At 42.5% G+C, this 16,379-nt stretch overlaps 1 protein-coding gene across 1 annotated transcript in view; it reads left to right on the forward strand.

Moving 5' to 3' along the window:
- SLC4A8 (solute carrier family 4 member 8) overlaps positions 1-16,379 on the forward strand; it is a 90,211-nt gene that overhangs the window by 20,010 nt on the left and 53,822 nt on the right. The window contains exons 3-9 of the mRNA XM_025401567.1: positions 6,854-7,000; positions 7,488-7,623; positions 8,927-9,087; positions 11,739-11,927; positions 12,941-13,032; positions 14,363-14,520; positions 15,622-15,709. Coding sequence (XP_025257352.1) covers positions 6,854-7,000; positions 7,488-7,623; positions 8,927-9,087; positions 11,739-11,927; positions 12,941-13,032; positions 14,363-14,520; positions 15,622-15,709 — 971 coding nt within the window. The remainder of the gene's footprint in view (positions 1-6,853; positions 7,001-7,487; positions 7,624-8,926; positions 9,088-11,738; positions 11,928-12,940; positions 13,033-14,362; positions 14,521-15,621; positions 15,710-16,379) is intronic.

Genomic DNA, 16,379 nt, shown 5'->3' on the forward strand with positions numbered 1-16,379 from the left:
AACAGCCACTTGGTCCTTCTTAGCTCTGACCCCCTGCCGAACTTGACTTCTTTTTTGCCTGTCTCTCTGATATTTTCAAAAGGCAGGCATTGTGATTGGCTAATGTTCATGAGAATCGATTGTACTAAAGTAAGCTTTACCTTACTTCCTACAGAACCATTCAAGGCATCTACAGGATGTCTTCCCCATTATGCCTCAAACATACATAGTGGGAATTTAGATACCAAGCAAAACCATATATTATTCAGTCAGCAAACATTTACTAAGCCCCTTCTGTGGTCCCTTTCTGCAGTAGTAAGTCAGGACAGTGAGAACAATTGAGCCATCGTGTCTTTTCTGAAGAATAACCTAGCCTGTAACTTTCACAGGACTTGAACGTTAGAACCTGGACTAGCCATCATCTGGACAAGCCCGGGAAGTCATTTGGTCTGGCCTCCTTGTTTTACTTTAATAGTGACAGTGAGTAATGTAAACCAGTAACATGGAATCTAATAATGCAGTTTCTAATATCCAATCACTGCCTCCTCAATTTCTCCTTTAAAATTAAATAATACTAGCCATATACCAGTGTGAGCCCAGTGGAAGTATTTGGAATGGGCTCAAGGAGCAAGGAGAAGTAGAGGTTCTAGCCTGGCCAGTAATCCTTTGCGGGATTTGTTGGGAAGAAGAAACCCATGGTTGGGATGTCTCTATTGAAGAACTGAAAGTCACCTCTCACTGAGGCTGTTCTTAACCTAAGCCCAGCTCTATCTAGCTGTACTAGATTTTACAACACCCAGGTCATCATTTTAGAAGCCAAAGTGGTTGTTTAGTTTTAAATTTTGTTTTGTTTTGTTTTGAGGCAGGGTCTCACTCTGTCACCCAGACTGAGTGCAGTGGTGCGATCGTGGCTCAACCTCTTGGGCTCAAGTGATCCTCCCACCTCAGCCTCCCAAGTAGTTGGGACTACAGGCATGCTCCACCATGCCTGTGCTAATTTTTTATTTTTTATAGAGATGGAGTTTTGCTATGTTGCTCAGGCTGGTCTCAAACTACTGAATGCAAATGATCCTCCTTCCTTAGCCTCCCAGAGTGTTGAGATTACAGGTGTGGGCCTCTGTGCCTGGCCTGAAGTGGTTGTTCAGGATCTAATTATGCTTTTTACAGCCCATAGATTCTTCATGAACTGCCGCTGCCTGTTTTTCTGTCCTTGTACATCTCCTTTCCTTCCCTTTTCTACCTTGTCCTGGCCCGACTGGCCATCCTTTTGCCTCAGAACCAGCTCTGCACATTCCCACCTTAGGACCTGTGCACTTAATCTTCCCCCTTCTTGGAACACTCTTCTCCCAGGTCTTCTCATGGCCTCTCCCTCTTATCACTCAGATGTCCCCTCTAATCATCTTAAAGTCTCCCTTCTCCATCCTACCCCTTTCCCTAGACACTCTAGCATTGCACCGTATTTGGTTCGTAGTAATAATCAATATTTAAATGTTTTTTTTGTTTTCATTTCTGACCTCCTCCAACCAGAATATGTGTCCTGAAAACTTTGTTCTGTTCACTATTGTATCCCCAGCCCTTGGGACAGGATCTGGCACAATTGCTTGACTCTAGTCTGCTGCTAATGCCACCTGGGTTGGTCTCAGTAGTGTGCTACAGGGATTTCATTAACATACTATAATGGAACATAATGAGTTAACAAATGATATTTTATTAAGATGGTATTCAGTTTAGTATTTTCACGCTATATGCTTTTTATAGTTTATACTGATAGTGTCAGGGTCTGGAATCCCACATCTTAGCAGATGACCTCCTCTGGCTCTATATTTCTGTTTCTATGAAGTTGCAAGATGACTCCATTATGTTCAGAGATCTGCCTGTTAAAAATGACCTGAGATATACACGAGGCAACAGAAGACTCTCCTGAGACAGGAGGGTAAGAAGTGCAATTCCACCGGATACTAAACATTTTATCCTCCTGCCTCTTAACATTCTAGCAGATCTCTGATCATCTTATCCTCTAATCCTTACTGTTTCTTTTTTATTTTGCTTTATCACTTTGGAATTTGGAAAACAGAGAGGTCAAATAAAAGGAGAGACAAATAGAGAAAGGTGTTAGAGTGGCACCCAAGGCACTTTAACCTGACTTGGAAGTAGAGAGCACTATCAAGGAAATTGAGTGCAGCCTTAGGAAACCCCATTGCTGGGAAAAGAAGAAGATAAAGAGTTGGCAACTCTTCCCATCAAGTCTCCCTCTCGGGGAAGTCTTCCTGATGAAGCTCTCCATTCTCAGGTCAGTTAGGACTTTATCAGCCTCCCCATGCCCTGGTGAGTACTTTATTTGCCCTAAACACATTCACTTTGGTTACATGTTCCTTTTGTGGCCCCTTTCAGGTCAGAGTCAGAGGCCCTCTTAGGTCAGATTATGTACTCCTGAGGAGGTCCTAAGGGCTTATGCTCTGCAGGGAGGTACTTAGGAGATATTCTATTTGCTGAACATTTGTGGAACAATGACCATATGTGAAACACTATGCTTGATTATGTAGGCATTCTGAGAGAAAGGTCTAACTTGGGACACTGAGGAAATTGCAAGTGAAGAGTGGATAATAAGAGAGATAACTGCTTAACTTTGATGCAAAGTAGAAAAATAAGTACATGAGAAAAGCGCTAACCAAGGGTGCTGGGAATCTGCCTATCTATCTATCTATCTATCTATCTATCTATCTATCTATCTATCTAGAGATAGGGTCTCATTCTGTCACCCAGGCTGGAGTGCAGTGGTAATGATCATAGCTCATAAGCTCATGCAGCTTTGAACTACTGGGCTCAAGCAATCCTACCACTTCAGCCTTCCAAATAGCTAGGACTACAGGTGCACACCGCCACACCTGGCTATCTTTTTTTTTTTTTTTTTTTTAATACCTTTTGTGGAGATGAGGTCTCACTGAGTTGCCCAGGCTGGTCTCAAACTCTTGGCCTTAAACAGTCTTCCTGCCTTGGCCTCCCAAAGTGTTGGGATTACAGGCTTGAGCCACTGTGCCTGGCCTGGCACTGGGAATTTAAAGGAATGAGGCAGCACATCTGATGGGGGAAATCAGAAATAATACCAAGAAGGAAGATGTATTTGCAGTGCATCTTGAATAAGTGAGCCAAGCCAATGTTTAGAAAACATTGGCACTTTTGTGGAATAGCAGTTTGATTCTGGTAGAGAAAAGAGTATGAGGTGATGGTGGGTACAGCAGTCAAGGCCATGAGGAGGAGATGGAGTCAAAACCAGGCCATTTGGTTGCTGAGGTACATGGCAGTTATACATCTCTAGATTTCTTCCCCCGCAGAATGTTGATTCTCTGTGAGCATGTGGGATTTTCATTTTTTATTTTTTTGAGTCAGAGTCTCGCTCTGTCACCCAGGCTGGAGTGCTGTGGTGTGATCTCTGCTCACTGCAACCTCTGCCACCCAGATTCATGCCATTCTCCTGCCTCAGCCTCCCAAGTAGCTGGGACTACAGGCACCCACTACCACGCCCAGCTAATTTTTTGTATTTTTTAGTGGAGACGGGGTCTCACCATGTTAGCCAGGATGGTCTCGATCTCCTGACATTGTGATTCGCCCGCCTCGGCCTCCCAAAGTGCTGGGATTACAGGCGTGAGCCACCGCACCCGTCCGGGGTTTCTACATTTTATTTCTCTTGAGCTGATTACTCAATTCTTGAGAGGTCTTTCATTTTATTTTCCCACTGAATGTATAATTTGTATTAAAAGTATAAAAGCCGGGCGCGGTGGCTCACGCCTGTAATCCCTGCACTTTGGGAGGCTGAGGCAGGCGGATCACGAGGTCAGGAGATCGAGACCATCCTGGCTAACACGGTGAAACCCCGTCTCTACTAAAATACAAAAAATTAGCCGGGCGCGGTGGCGGGCGCCTGTAGTCCCAGCTACTCGGGAGGCTGAGGCAGGAGAATGGCGCGAACCCGGGAGGCGGAGCTTGCAGTGAGCCGAGATGGTGCCACTGCACTCCAGCCTGGGCGACAAAGTGAAGACTCCGTCTCAAAAAAAAAAAAAAAAATAAAATAAAAGTATAAAAGACTAAAAAGGAGATTGAGTACTGAGCATGAAGGTCCTGAATTCATATGGGTGAGCCATGCATGATCAGAGCTGTAACTAGGAGGATTTGTTTGCAGGGTTAATTTAATGTGAGAGACAGGAAGGGGCCCCTACTTTGTCAAAGTGGGAGTTTTGATGGCCCTAATCTATAGAAAGTACAGTGAGAGAGAAAGGGAATAGAGTTGAAAATCTAAGGTAATGCTCAGGTTTCAAGCCTAGGAAGTTGAGAAAATGGCAAGGCCATGAACAGAAACATGGAATGAGTATAAGACCGATTTGAGATGGAGGATGGTGAGTTTGCTTTGTGACATGTTAATCATTGTAGATAGAGATTTGAAGGTCATTTGCAGAAGTGAACTTTGAAAATAGAAGAGTGTTTAACACTAAAAAGAGAGAAGAAAAGGGCCAAGGACAGAAACCTGAGGAGCTTTCCTTTGGTGATTTGTTGGGGGATGGAGCAGCACAGTCAGAGTAGTGCAAGTGAACCAGGGGAGGGCAGTGGCACCAGAACTCAGGGAACCCAGAGCATCCAGGTGGTTTGGGTACTGCCTGCAATGTGTGGGCTCTCAAGAAAGTCTTTTGAACTAAGCTGAGAGAGATGTAAGATGATAGAGATTTGGTGAATGAGTGGTGTGGTGGCCCTAACGAGGGAAGCTTCAGCACAGACTGGGATCAGAAGCCATATGCAGAGGCTGTGGAACAAGGAAGTGGTGAGGAAAGGGAGTCAGGCTGTGTCTGTTTTTGGAAGTGGTTTGATAGAGAAGGAAAGAGGAAACAGCAGAAGCTTGGGAGGGTAGCAGTGCTTAGGAAGGTTTCTTTTTAAGAAGTCAGGAGAAACCTGTGGCAGGGATGGATGGAAAGGAGAGACTGAGGATAACAGAAGCAACAGGACATTAGAGGGGTGGGAGGCAATGAGATAGAGAGTCATACTCATTAACATACCCAGCTTGGCAGAGGAGAGGGGGCCAGACTGAGGAAGAGAAGAACTTCTTCCGTCTCTTCTCAGGAAAAATTGAAGTGAGGGTTGGATGCAGTGGTTCACACCTGTAATCCCAGTACTTTGGGAGGCCAAAGCAGGGGAATCGCTTGAGCTCAGGAGTTTGAAACAAACCTGGGCAACATGGCAGGACCTTGTCTCTACTAAAAATAAAAAAAAAAAAATTAGCTGGGTGTGGTGGTACACACCTGTGGTGCCAGCTACATGGGAGGATCACTCGAACTTGGGAGTTCAAGGCTACAGTGAGTGGTGATCATACCACCACACTCTAGCCTGGGCCACAGAGTGAGACCCTATCTAAAAAAGAAAGAAAAAAAGAAAAGAAAAGAAAAGAACTGAAGCAATGTCACCTGCTCTCAGCAGGAAGGAAAGTGGATAAGGTTGTGGATTTGAAGACAGTGGCTAAGGATTAGAACAGCTCCTCTGGTGGAAGATGTGGGGAATGGGTCTGAGATCTAGAGTGCTGAGCAGCAGTAACCAGGCAGAAATGGGAGAAGACCAAGGCATGGTGCCTTGGGCATGGGAGCATCAGCAGCCCCAAATTCTGGGCTTCAGGTTTGGCAAGAAGGCAAGGGGAGGCCAGGTAGAGGTGACAGAGACCTGGAAATCTGGATCAAAACAAAAGCAGGCTTATAGAAGGAATGAGGCCAGATGTGGTGACTCATGCCTGTAAACCCGGCGCTTTGGGAGATGGAGACAGTAGGATTGCTTGGGGCCAGAAGTTTGAGATCAACTTGGGCAACGTGGCCAGACCCCATCTCTACAAAAAATTGAAAAATTAGCTGGGTGTGGTGGTGCACACCTGTATTCTTAGCTACTTGGGAGACTGAGGTGGAGGATTGCTCGAGCCCAGGAGTTCGAGGTTGCAGTGAGATATGACCAGGCTACTGCCTGGGTGACAGAGTGAGATACTGTCTCAAGAAGAAAAGAATAGGAGGAAAAGAAAAGAAGGAATAGGAGCAGAGGAACTAGGGAGGGAACAATATTGGGTCACTTATTTTCTCATGTTCCCCTCTCTCCGTACAGTATTTAATGTCTTTTTTTTAACCCTAGCCTCACCCTCCTCATGACTTATAACTAGTCTCTTTTAGTACTGTTCTAGATTGTGTGTGCTACAATGTAGAAAATAAAATAATGGAAGCTGATCCTAGGATGAATACATCCTAGGCTGCTACAATTTATTCCAGGCATTGTGTTAAGCATTTTGCATGCATAACCTTATTTATTGCTTATGAAAACTCTGTGAGTTTAAATGCTAAGCTTTTAATATTTCTTCTTAAAGATGAGTCACAGAGAGATTGGATAAGTTGTTCAAGGTCACGTGGCAAGTGAATGATGGAATTGAGTTTTGGACCCAGGTGGGCTGATTTGAGCCTTACCTGTGCTCTTAACCACTTTTCTAAACTGCCTCTCTGCCAAGACCTGCCACACTTGTCATAGAGCAACTGTATTGCCTTTAAAAAAAATCACTCAGTCAAATTGTCATTGTCATAACAATAACATCTGAATCAGCCTTTACAGTTTGGAAATCACATTATTTCTTCAGTCTTCACAAGATCTCTGTGAAGTTTGCAGGCATGTGCAGGACAAAGGAAGAGACCTTCAACTCCAAAATCTCTATATCTTTACTCCTGGAAGTCTTTGAAGTTTTGTTATTCCAGAGTGTGACCAGACCAAAGAACTGTGATATTTTTTTCTGTTAACTATGCTAGGCTTTTTTTTTTTTTCTTTTTTTAACTAAAGGAGTTCTTTCCACAGACCTTCTGCTTCTTTCCAGGTCATAGAACTCTATATGTGGGAGTTCGGATGCCGCTTGGCCGGCAGAGCCATCGGCACCACCGCACTCATGGCCAGAAGCACCGGAGACGAGGGCGGGGCAAAGGAGCCAGCCAGGGGGAGGAAGGCCTGGAAGCCCTGGCCCACGGTAATGGCCTTGGGAGACAGGGCGGGTGTCCATGGCCCAGAGGCATGGGGAGGCTGAGGGAACATGTGACTGACATTAGAAGCTGGTCTTGATTCTTGAGCCTTTTTGTAGGATTTTCAGAGCTTCCTTCCAAGAAGAAATGCCTCTAAGAGGCAAAAATATTTTCATGAAAACTTCACAGTTCTGACCTCCTAAAATCAATACCGTAATAGGTAAAATCCCTTGCTAGAGAATTAGCCAATCTTTTTGATCAAAATTTACTAGTTTTCCAGTTTCTTGTGGGTTTTCTTCAAGTGGTCTTCATTCCTAAATTTTTCCTCCCATGAAGCTACTTCTACAGAGTAGCTTTTCCTCTGAGAATAAAGAAATATTTTTCTTCTGCATTCGTCGTCTATATATATTCCTAAAGTTGTTAGGTAGGGAAGAATGCTATTTCTGTTCTAAGTGTGAGGCTAGAGCAGACCTTTCTCTTTGGTTGATTTCCTAGACACACCATCTCAGCGTGTTCAGTTCATTCTTGGCACCGAGGAAGATGAAGAGCATGTGCCTCATGAGCTGTTTACAGAGCTGGATGAGATCTGTATGAAAGAGGGAGAAGATGCTGAGTGGAAGGAAACAGCCAGGTAAGGCCCTAAAATGGCCTGCATCAAGATCTGCTTGGGTAGGCAAATGTATACCTTTCAGCAAGTGACAGGCCTGCCTGCCTTATTTCTTCTTGGGAGAAGCTGTGACTGACACGGGGACTGACATTCCAGCGTCTCCCATGGAGAGTTTTGGTGTTGGCATCTTTATGATATCTTTGGTGATATCTATGCCAGTTGACCTGGAGCATGGGATTGGTGAAATAACATGGGATATTCAGGGGTCCCCTCTCATTTGTTTGGGGCTCAGAGTAAGTTTATGGGCTATCTTGGTACTATTATAGGTCTGGCTTAGAAGATGTAGACAGGGCCACCTTCGTGGGGACCTAGTTTAGCAGACGCAGCATAGGTCCAGACTTCTTCTGCAAGTGAACTATAGGGTTCAAATTCACCGGCAGTCACAGAGTTTTTGAGACTTTAACTTCCTCTGGGACAATTCAACCTCATAGAGACCCTTGGGATTATATCCAGCCTGACTGTAGGCTTCCTGGAGTGGTTATAGAATAACTATGCTTCTCTGAGACTCGAATCCCAGAAGAGCCCTCAGGATAACCAAGGACATGTCTAGGCTCCTCTAGTAACTGACCAGTGAACCTTACAGATGATGCCTGAGCCTCGAGGAAGGAGTGAGGTGGGTAATTAGGAAAGTGTGGCTTCAGCTATCACTGAAACAGTTCTTGCTGGATGCCTGCTGTATTGTAAATGTTATGGGTTGAGAGATTTAAACAGGCCAATTGACCTGATACTAAGTGAAAAGGCCATCAGTCTTTTGTTATTCCGTCTTGGCAGACTTCTAAAGGTCACACAGAGCACTGAACACTAAAGGTCACATAGGACAATGATAAAAAAAAAATATCATTTTATTAATGTGATTTGTCAGTATGTCCAAATGATATAGATTAAATCTAGTTTTTTAATTGTACAGGTAACTCATGCTTATTATAGAAAGTTTAAGAATAAAGATAAGCAAAAAGAAGAAAAAAATTGTCTGTAATTCCACAGCTGCAGGGTTAGTGAGGAATGTAATATTTGGTGTCTTATACATGTAGGTATTTGACTTTTAAAATTTTTTAAAAAATGAGAATGGAATTAAACTATATTCAGTCTTGCAGTGTTCTATTTCCTGCTTTTTTCACTTATCAATGTACCCTGAACATATAGATTAGATTTTACAATGTTCAGTATGGCTATCCAGATATTTTCCTCTGTGGCTTACATTGAAGATTCTCTCTTAAAAATTCCTCATTTTCTATCTTTGGCATCTAGTTATTTGTAATGCTTTCAGGTGGCTGAAGTTTGAAGAAGATGTTGAAGATGGAGGAGAACGCTGGAGCAAGCCTTACGTGGCAACCCTTTCATTGCACAGCCTGTTTGAGCTAAGGAGCTGCCTTATTAATGGAACAGTCCTTCTGGATATGCGTGCAAATAGCATAGAAGAAATTTCAGGTAAGGTTGGGGAAGGAAAAACAGAGAAACTTTCTTATAAATTTAAGAAGAGTGGGAAAAAAAAGAGTGTGGTGTGGCAGAAAGAATACAGTGGCTTGTGTGACCTTGGGCAAGCCACAACCTTCCAGGCCTCAATGTGCTTGACTGTGGGAAGTGTTTCAGGCTAACAAACAACTCTACCTACTTCACAGGTGTATTATGGGATTCAAATGACATGGTGTTAAGTTTCCATTTGTCTGTTTATTCAGCAAATATTTTATTTTGTATCTGCTATATACTTGGTAATGTGCTAGGCATGGGGGAATAAAGTCCCCTTGGGTACAGTGGCTCACACCTGTAATCCCAGCACTTCGGGATGCCAAGGTGGGTGGATAACTTGAGCTCAGCAGTTCCAGGCCAGCCTGGTCAACATGGTGAAACCCTGTCTCTACAAAAAATACAAAAATTAGCGGGGCATGGTGGCTCATACCCGTAGTCCCAATTATTCAAGAGGCTGAGGCATGAAGATCACTTGAGCCTGGGAGGTCAAGGCTGCAGTGAGCCAAGATTATGCCACTGCACTCCAGCCTAGGTGACAGAGTGAGGCCCTGTCTCTTAAAAAAAAGAAAAAAAGAAAAAGAAAGAAATGGTTCCTGCCTTCAAGGAGCTCACCTTCAAGTGGGGGAAATAGCCATGGAAATGACAATTAAAATAAGTGCAACAACAGAGACATGCTTGATAATAATTAGAGAAAGGGACAATTGGAAGTTGTGTGGAAAAAAGGAGTAAAGAGAATTAAAGACTTTAAAATATAGCATCTAGGGCAGATATGCAGGAACTTGAGCCAAAGTGCCTCTACCTCTTCAGTAAGATGTGAAGGGGAGATGTCTAATTGTTCTTCCTGAAGTGATTGAGTGTTAAGTTACTGTGTTTGGGGCCTGCATGGAGAAACACCTGGGCGCATGGTGTGAGTTTTCCCTTGAATTGGTTCTGTTTGGCTGGATAGGTTAAAGAAATATTTCTCCAAATCTTTCTCTATTTCAAGTATCCGAGTCATTCTGTCTCTCTGGGATCATAGGAGGACCCAGGGGAGGGGTAAGCACTGATGGGACATTGGATCCCCCTCTTTGTACCCCAGAAGTATCACTTTGCCTGGGAAAAATGAAATTCTCATGTTCATCATTGGAGTCACATTTTGCTAACTTTTGACTATTTGTCTGAAATCCCATGAATGTCCCTAAAAAGGTTGTTTGTTAGGGAGAAGAATCCCTGGGAGCCATTGAAGCTGTTTAAAACTTTGTAAACAACAGCAGTCACTGGAGAGTTTTGGACAGGGTGATGATCAATCAGATTTTGCATATTAGAAAGATAATGATGACAGCAATATGGAGGGTGAATTGATGGGAGAAATGCATTAGGCTATTGCAGTAGTTCAGGTGAGATCACCTGCACTGTGCGCAGTGGCAGTTAAGGGGTGGATAATTTTTCTCCTGATAACTTTAAGTGATAAGAGAGATAGTGGGAGACATGAGGTGGATGTTCTTTTTTTTTCCCCCAAGATGAAGGGTCCTGAAGCATGATTATAATATCAGGGGAAGGAACCAATGAATATAAAGGTTTAAAATACAGAAATATGGCTCTTCAGCTTGAATATGAAATAGATTTTCCTCATTTATTGCTTCTAGTACTTGGATAGTCGTGGATGGAATTAGAAATTGAGGATAGGTTGAGGTTTTTGGGAGGCTTTTGAAGTAGTATGTAGGACTGAAGTAAAGTGCTATGATTCTTCACATCAGGTACCTAATATATTCATAATATTTTAGTGATACAGAGTAAAGTGCATAAAGGAAAGTCAGCACTCTCTCTATATCATCTCGTTTAATTTCCTGTAACAACCTTCTGACAGATAATATGAGCTCCATGTTACAGATGAAGAACTGAGGTATAGAGAGATTATATACCTTGCTCAAGATCACACAGCTAGAAAGTGGTAGAACAGGGAAACAATGTGGGCCTTTAACTCCAGAACCCATACTGATAACTGCTATGTTGACTGCCACTTATCCCTAGGTATTGAGATTTTTTTCCCCTTCAACTCTGTTGGGCTTGATAGGTTTAAAGGTGATACTTGGTGGTAATTGTCTGGGGTGAGTGGTTAGTTAACTTAATTTTTCTTACAGATTCCTCTTCTAAATATCCCTTTGGAGTTCTACAGTTATAGTTCTTCTTGACAATTACAGCAATGTTAAAATCTTGGAGGAAGGGAATGTAGGGGAAATTTGGCAGATGACAGAACAAAGTAGGTGATAATGTGAACTTTCAAATTATACAGTCCTGAATTTGAATCCCAGCTCTGCAAACTGCTAGATGTAAGACGTTGGAGAATTTTCTAGCATTTGGGCCTTAGTTTCCTCATTTGTAAAAATTGTTGTGTTAGTGCTCACTAGTTTCTATGCCCAATAATAATAATTTGTAACATGAATAAAGTATAACTTTTCGCAGTCACTATCATCAAATGGTACTTTCAGACATGAAGCTGAAATTGCACCTCAATGACCCTAGTGGAGCTGCTTCCCCCTACTCTATGCCCTTTACCCCGCTCCACCTGATGTTGGCCTCCTTGGGTTCATTAACCCTCAGTCTGAGTGTTCATGTGAGTGCCTACTTTCCAGACCTGATCCTGGATCAGCAAGAACTGTCCAGTGACCTGAATGACAGCGTGAGGGTTAAAGTGCGGGAAGCCCTTCTCAAAAAGCATCATCATCAGAATGAAAAGAAGAGAAACAACCTCATTCCCATTGTTCGCTCCTTCGCTGAGGTTGGCAAGAAGCAGTCTGATCCTCATTCGATGGATAAACATGGTAAGATTATTAGGTGATTTTTCTCTCTTTATTAATAAGACATTGGGAACTAGTTGGAGATACTGACTTACTAGGGGTAGGGGCTGTATTTGTCTAATATGTTTCCATGTCCACTTAGGCACTTAGTACTTTTTCAAGACTGGTAAGATTGGTGACTGGGACTGGTGCCCATCTCTGTCTCATGGCATTCCTCAGATAGGTTTTAACGGACCCAAGATGAGGGACTTATGCCCCAGGGTGGCCTCAGAACTGATGTAGCTTTTGAGAGATAGCCACATTGGGGATAATTTGAGACCAGAGAAGGTAAACTGGAGATTTTTAGAAGCAAACAAATGTCTTAGATTAGGGAGGCAAAATACAGTAGAGTAGGTTCTTGAGTCAGACTTGTAGGCTTGTGATTGTGGCTTTACCACTCACAAAATATATGACTTTGGGCACTCTACTAAGCCTCTTTAAGTCTCACTTTCTTACCTATAGAGTAAGAGTAATAATAGGACGTACTCCACAAATTTATTGTGAACTTCAATGAGTTAATCCATGTAAAGCCTTAGCCAGATGCATGGTGGATTATAAGCACTCAGAATTTCAGCTGCTGATTGGTTCCTTTTCCTGTGGCCAGGCAGGGTCTCATCTACATTTATTTCCTGGTCTCTACTCATATTGAATCACCATGTGCAGGGGATATGCCTGGGAATCTATATTTTTGAAAAGTTTTCCATAGGGGTCTCTCATATGCATGTCTGGTGAAGGATCACTGCCTTAATAGAGAAATAAAAGAGGGTCATAAATGTGTTCAGAAAGAAGGTACAGAAGTAGCAAGAGCTCTGTCCTTCTCTTACCACTAACTAGTAGATGAGGAGAAAGATATGTGTGGGTCTTGACTTCATAGTCATCTTAACCTCTTTTCTATGTGGGCTTTGCAGGAGAAGACAGAACCACCTGATACTGGGTGGGATGTATCAGAAGGGGAAAAGGGCAGGGACTCAGGATTTTGTTTGATTTTCTCCATATAGGTCAAACCGTGTCTCCTCAGTCTGTTCCAACTACAAATCTTGAAGTAAAAAATGGAGTGAATTGTGAACATAGCCCTGTGGATTTAAGCAAGGTGAGCAGAGTCGTGGGAAATTGGCTTCTAGGCCTAAGGTTCTTTTTAGTGAAATCCAGAGTTTAATTGCTGGAATCTGGGTAAGGTTTAGTGTTTCAAGACTCTTAGGGAGACTTTCAAGTCTTAGGGAGACTAGAGCTTTTTCTGCATAAAAGGAGGCCCATCTGTGCATGTCTTTTCCCTTCTACTTCAGCCTGGGTGAAGCTGACTCAACAGTTTCTTCCTCCAGATTCAACCTACTGAAAACTGAGACTAGCTACTTAGAATCTTCCCTAACACAGATCTCTTGATTTTTCAATTATTTTTTTGGTGCCTGCTCTCCAGCAGTTCCTTCTCACCCCCAAGGGTTTTGCCAAAACAGTATTTTGGATATCTATTTAGAGACAGATGTCTCCTAAAACTAATTCTTGGTTGAAGCTCTCCTTGAGGACTGTGACTTTGGTATCTGAGGCCTTCTGTGGTAGCAGTGCCTTACTGCAGCTTCTGGTCCAAGCCTTGGTCTCCTTGTCTCTAGCCTCTCCTTGCTCTGGTCTGTCTTTGACACTGTGTTTCTAAAACACAGATAGTGTCTTATCACTTTCTCTGCTCATAAGGCTGTCCATTTTATTTAGAAAACCTGAAACCCCTGACAAAACATTTGAGTGTTTAAAAAGGGAAAGAATGTGACCCAGAGCTTCAGAAACATTTCTCTTGGAGGAAGCTTAGGGGACTGGGATTGAAATAAGAATACCTGGTTTTAAAATCCAAATCTATACCTTAAAAGCTCTGTGGTCCTGGGCAAGGCAACTTCACCTCTCTGGGTTTCAGATACTTCATTTTTTTTTTTTCCTTTAAGTGGGACAAATGCAGTCTGTCATATCTTCCTTCTGGGGTTTTTGTAAGGATCAAATAAAATAGTGTAAGAAAACATTTGCTAACCATAAAATGACATATGAGTGTAAGGTATGAGGAGGGTGATTGATATTTAAGGTGATGGGGCCGGGTGCCGTGGCTAACGCCTGTGATCTCAGCACTTATGGAGGCTGATGCGGGTGGATCACATGAGGCCAGGAGTTTGAGACTAGACTGGCCAACATGGCAAGACCCCATCTCTACTAAAAATACAGAAAAAATTAGCTTTACATGGTGGTGCATGCCTGTAATTCCAGCTACTGGGGAGCCTGAAATACAAGAATTGCTTGAACCTGGGAGGCAGAGAGCTGTGAGCACTGCACTCCAGCATGGGTGACAGAGTAAGACTCTTTCTCAAAAAAAAAGTAAATAAAAATTTAAAAAATGATATTTAAGGTGGTGGTTCCCAAGTTGTCAGAGGATTCTTTTGAACTTTCAGGTAGACCTTCATTTCATGAAAAAAATTCCTACTGGGGCTGAGGCCTCCAATGTCCTGGTTGGAGAGGTGGATATTTTGGACCGTCCCATTGTTGCCTTTGTGAGGCTGTCTCCAGCTGTTCTTCTCTCAGGCCTAACAGAAGTGCCAATCCCAACAAGGTAAAGGCAAAGATAAAACTCATGCATTCTATTTAATATTCAAATTTATGTAGTGCTGGTAGAAGAAACCAGTTAATACTGAAGTTTAGAATTAATTAATTTTAGGAATGGTGTTTACAATTCAGCAGAAAAGCCAGATGTGCTGGTGTGTGCCTCTAATCCCAGCTACTTGAGAGGCTGAGGCGGGGAATTACTTGAGCCCAGGAGTTTGAGCCTGCAATGAGCTAGAATCCTAGGATGGCACCATGGCACCCCAGTGTGGGTGACAGAGTGAGACTCTGTCCTTTTTTTTAAAAAAATCAGTAATCTCAGAAAATTGAGATATATTTGATTAACCACCATGAAAAGGAATTCTGAGATTTCTCAGGCTGTGACTGCACAGTATCTTCAGTCTTGGAAACAGAGAATTGAGACCATTCACAGGACATAGCAAGGGCCAATAACTTGTTAAAATAGGAAGCCAAGTCTTATCTTCTCAGTTCTATAGAGCCATATTCCAGGGAAACGTCTCTGAATAAAGGTATTTGTTTCCCTTTACACAATTCTGGCAGGGTTTGCATGGTTTGCAGATATACAAGCATTTGTTCAAAAGGCTATTCATGCACTCTGAAGGTGGTGATGCTGGTGATTCGGAGCCCTGCTACTTACAGAGAGTATTCAGATGTCCAGAACACATTTAGACTCCTATGTAAGGCTTGATCATTTCAACTTCCTTATCCCTCTCCTCTCCCCATCATTTTCTTATTAGAACAATAAGTAGAACTCAGACAACCTTGAATTTGCACCACAGTGCCATGTTTTGAAAAAGCATATTTTCTACAGCTAGGAATTGTGTCTATGGAAACCCTAAGAAATGTAACCACATTATTGAATGATGCCACACAATAGCTTCCAATGCCCATAGTAGAGCTATTATTAGGTCAAAGCAACTCAAAATGCTCCTTTATTACTGTCTCCTGGTTTTTTTTTTTTTTTTTTTTTTTTAAGGTGCAGTGATGATTTCTGTATGATAGGAGAGAGAAATCTTATGCTGTTTAGAGAGTACTAATAGCCCTTCTTTATATTTACTCACATAATTTCCTCCTCTGTGTGTTTTGCCAGATTTTTGTTTATCTTATTGGGTCCAGTAGGGAAAGGTCAGCAGTACCATGAGATTGGCAGATCCATGGCCACCATCATGACAGATGAGGTATGTGCAACTTTTGCTTCAGTCTTCCATCTCATAAATATTTATTGAATATTTACTCTGTGCCAGGCACTATGCTAGTTGTTGGGGATAAAATACTTTCCATTGCAATGTCTGCTGGGAAGTAGTTCAGGGCACTTCTCTGAGAGCCTAGTGTGGAAGGACCAAGCTCTAAAGGATTTTTCTTCCTATATTATCTCTCCTTTTTTGAGTAATCAAGAATGCAGAGAAATCTTTTTCTGGGGAAACTATTATTGCCAAGTAGGATATAGAGAGAAATATATTAAGGTTGGCTTAACTTTCAAGAGAAGATGGTTAATTAAATACATTCAAGCTATTTACATATAGAAACCTCACTCCTGTTCCACTAAATGAGACCGGTTTGTATAAGGTCATGGGTATGACCTCAGGCAGTGTAGTGTGAATGTCTTGACTAGTCTGTACCAAAACAACCAGACATTTTGACATTTTGACATAGAACCCACAGTGCATACTCTGATAAGGACTGCACTGCTTGGTAAACTGCAAAGTAGGGCTTTCAAGGCATATGCCTTAGGCGGCAGAGGGAGGTGTGGCCTGTTTTTTGTCAGCTTTCTTTGATTGGTAGGCTTAATTCATGAAGGACTTTCATTAGTAATTCCATCCAGTGTTTCCAACCTTCATGACCAAGAAA

Source organism: Theropithecus gelada, chromosome 11 (assembly GCF_003255815.1).
Source record: "Theropithecus gelada isolate Dixy chromosome 11, Tgel_1.0, whole genome shotgun sequence".
In the NCBI taxonomy this organism is placed as follows: Eukaryota; Metazoa; Chordata; class Mammalia; order Primates; family Cercopithecidae; genus Theropithecus; species Theropithecus gelada.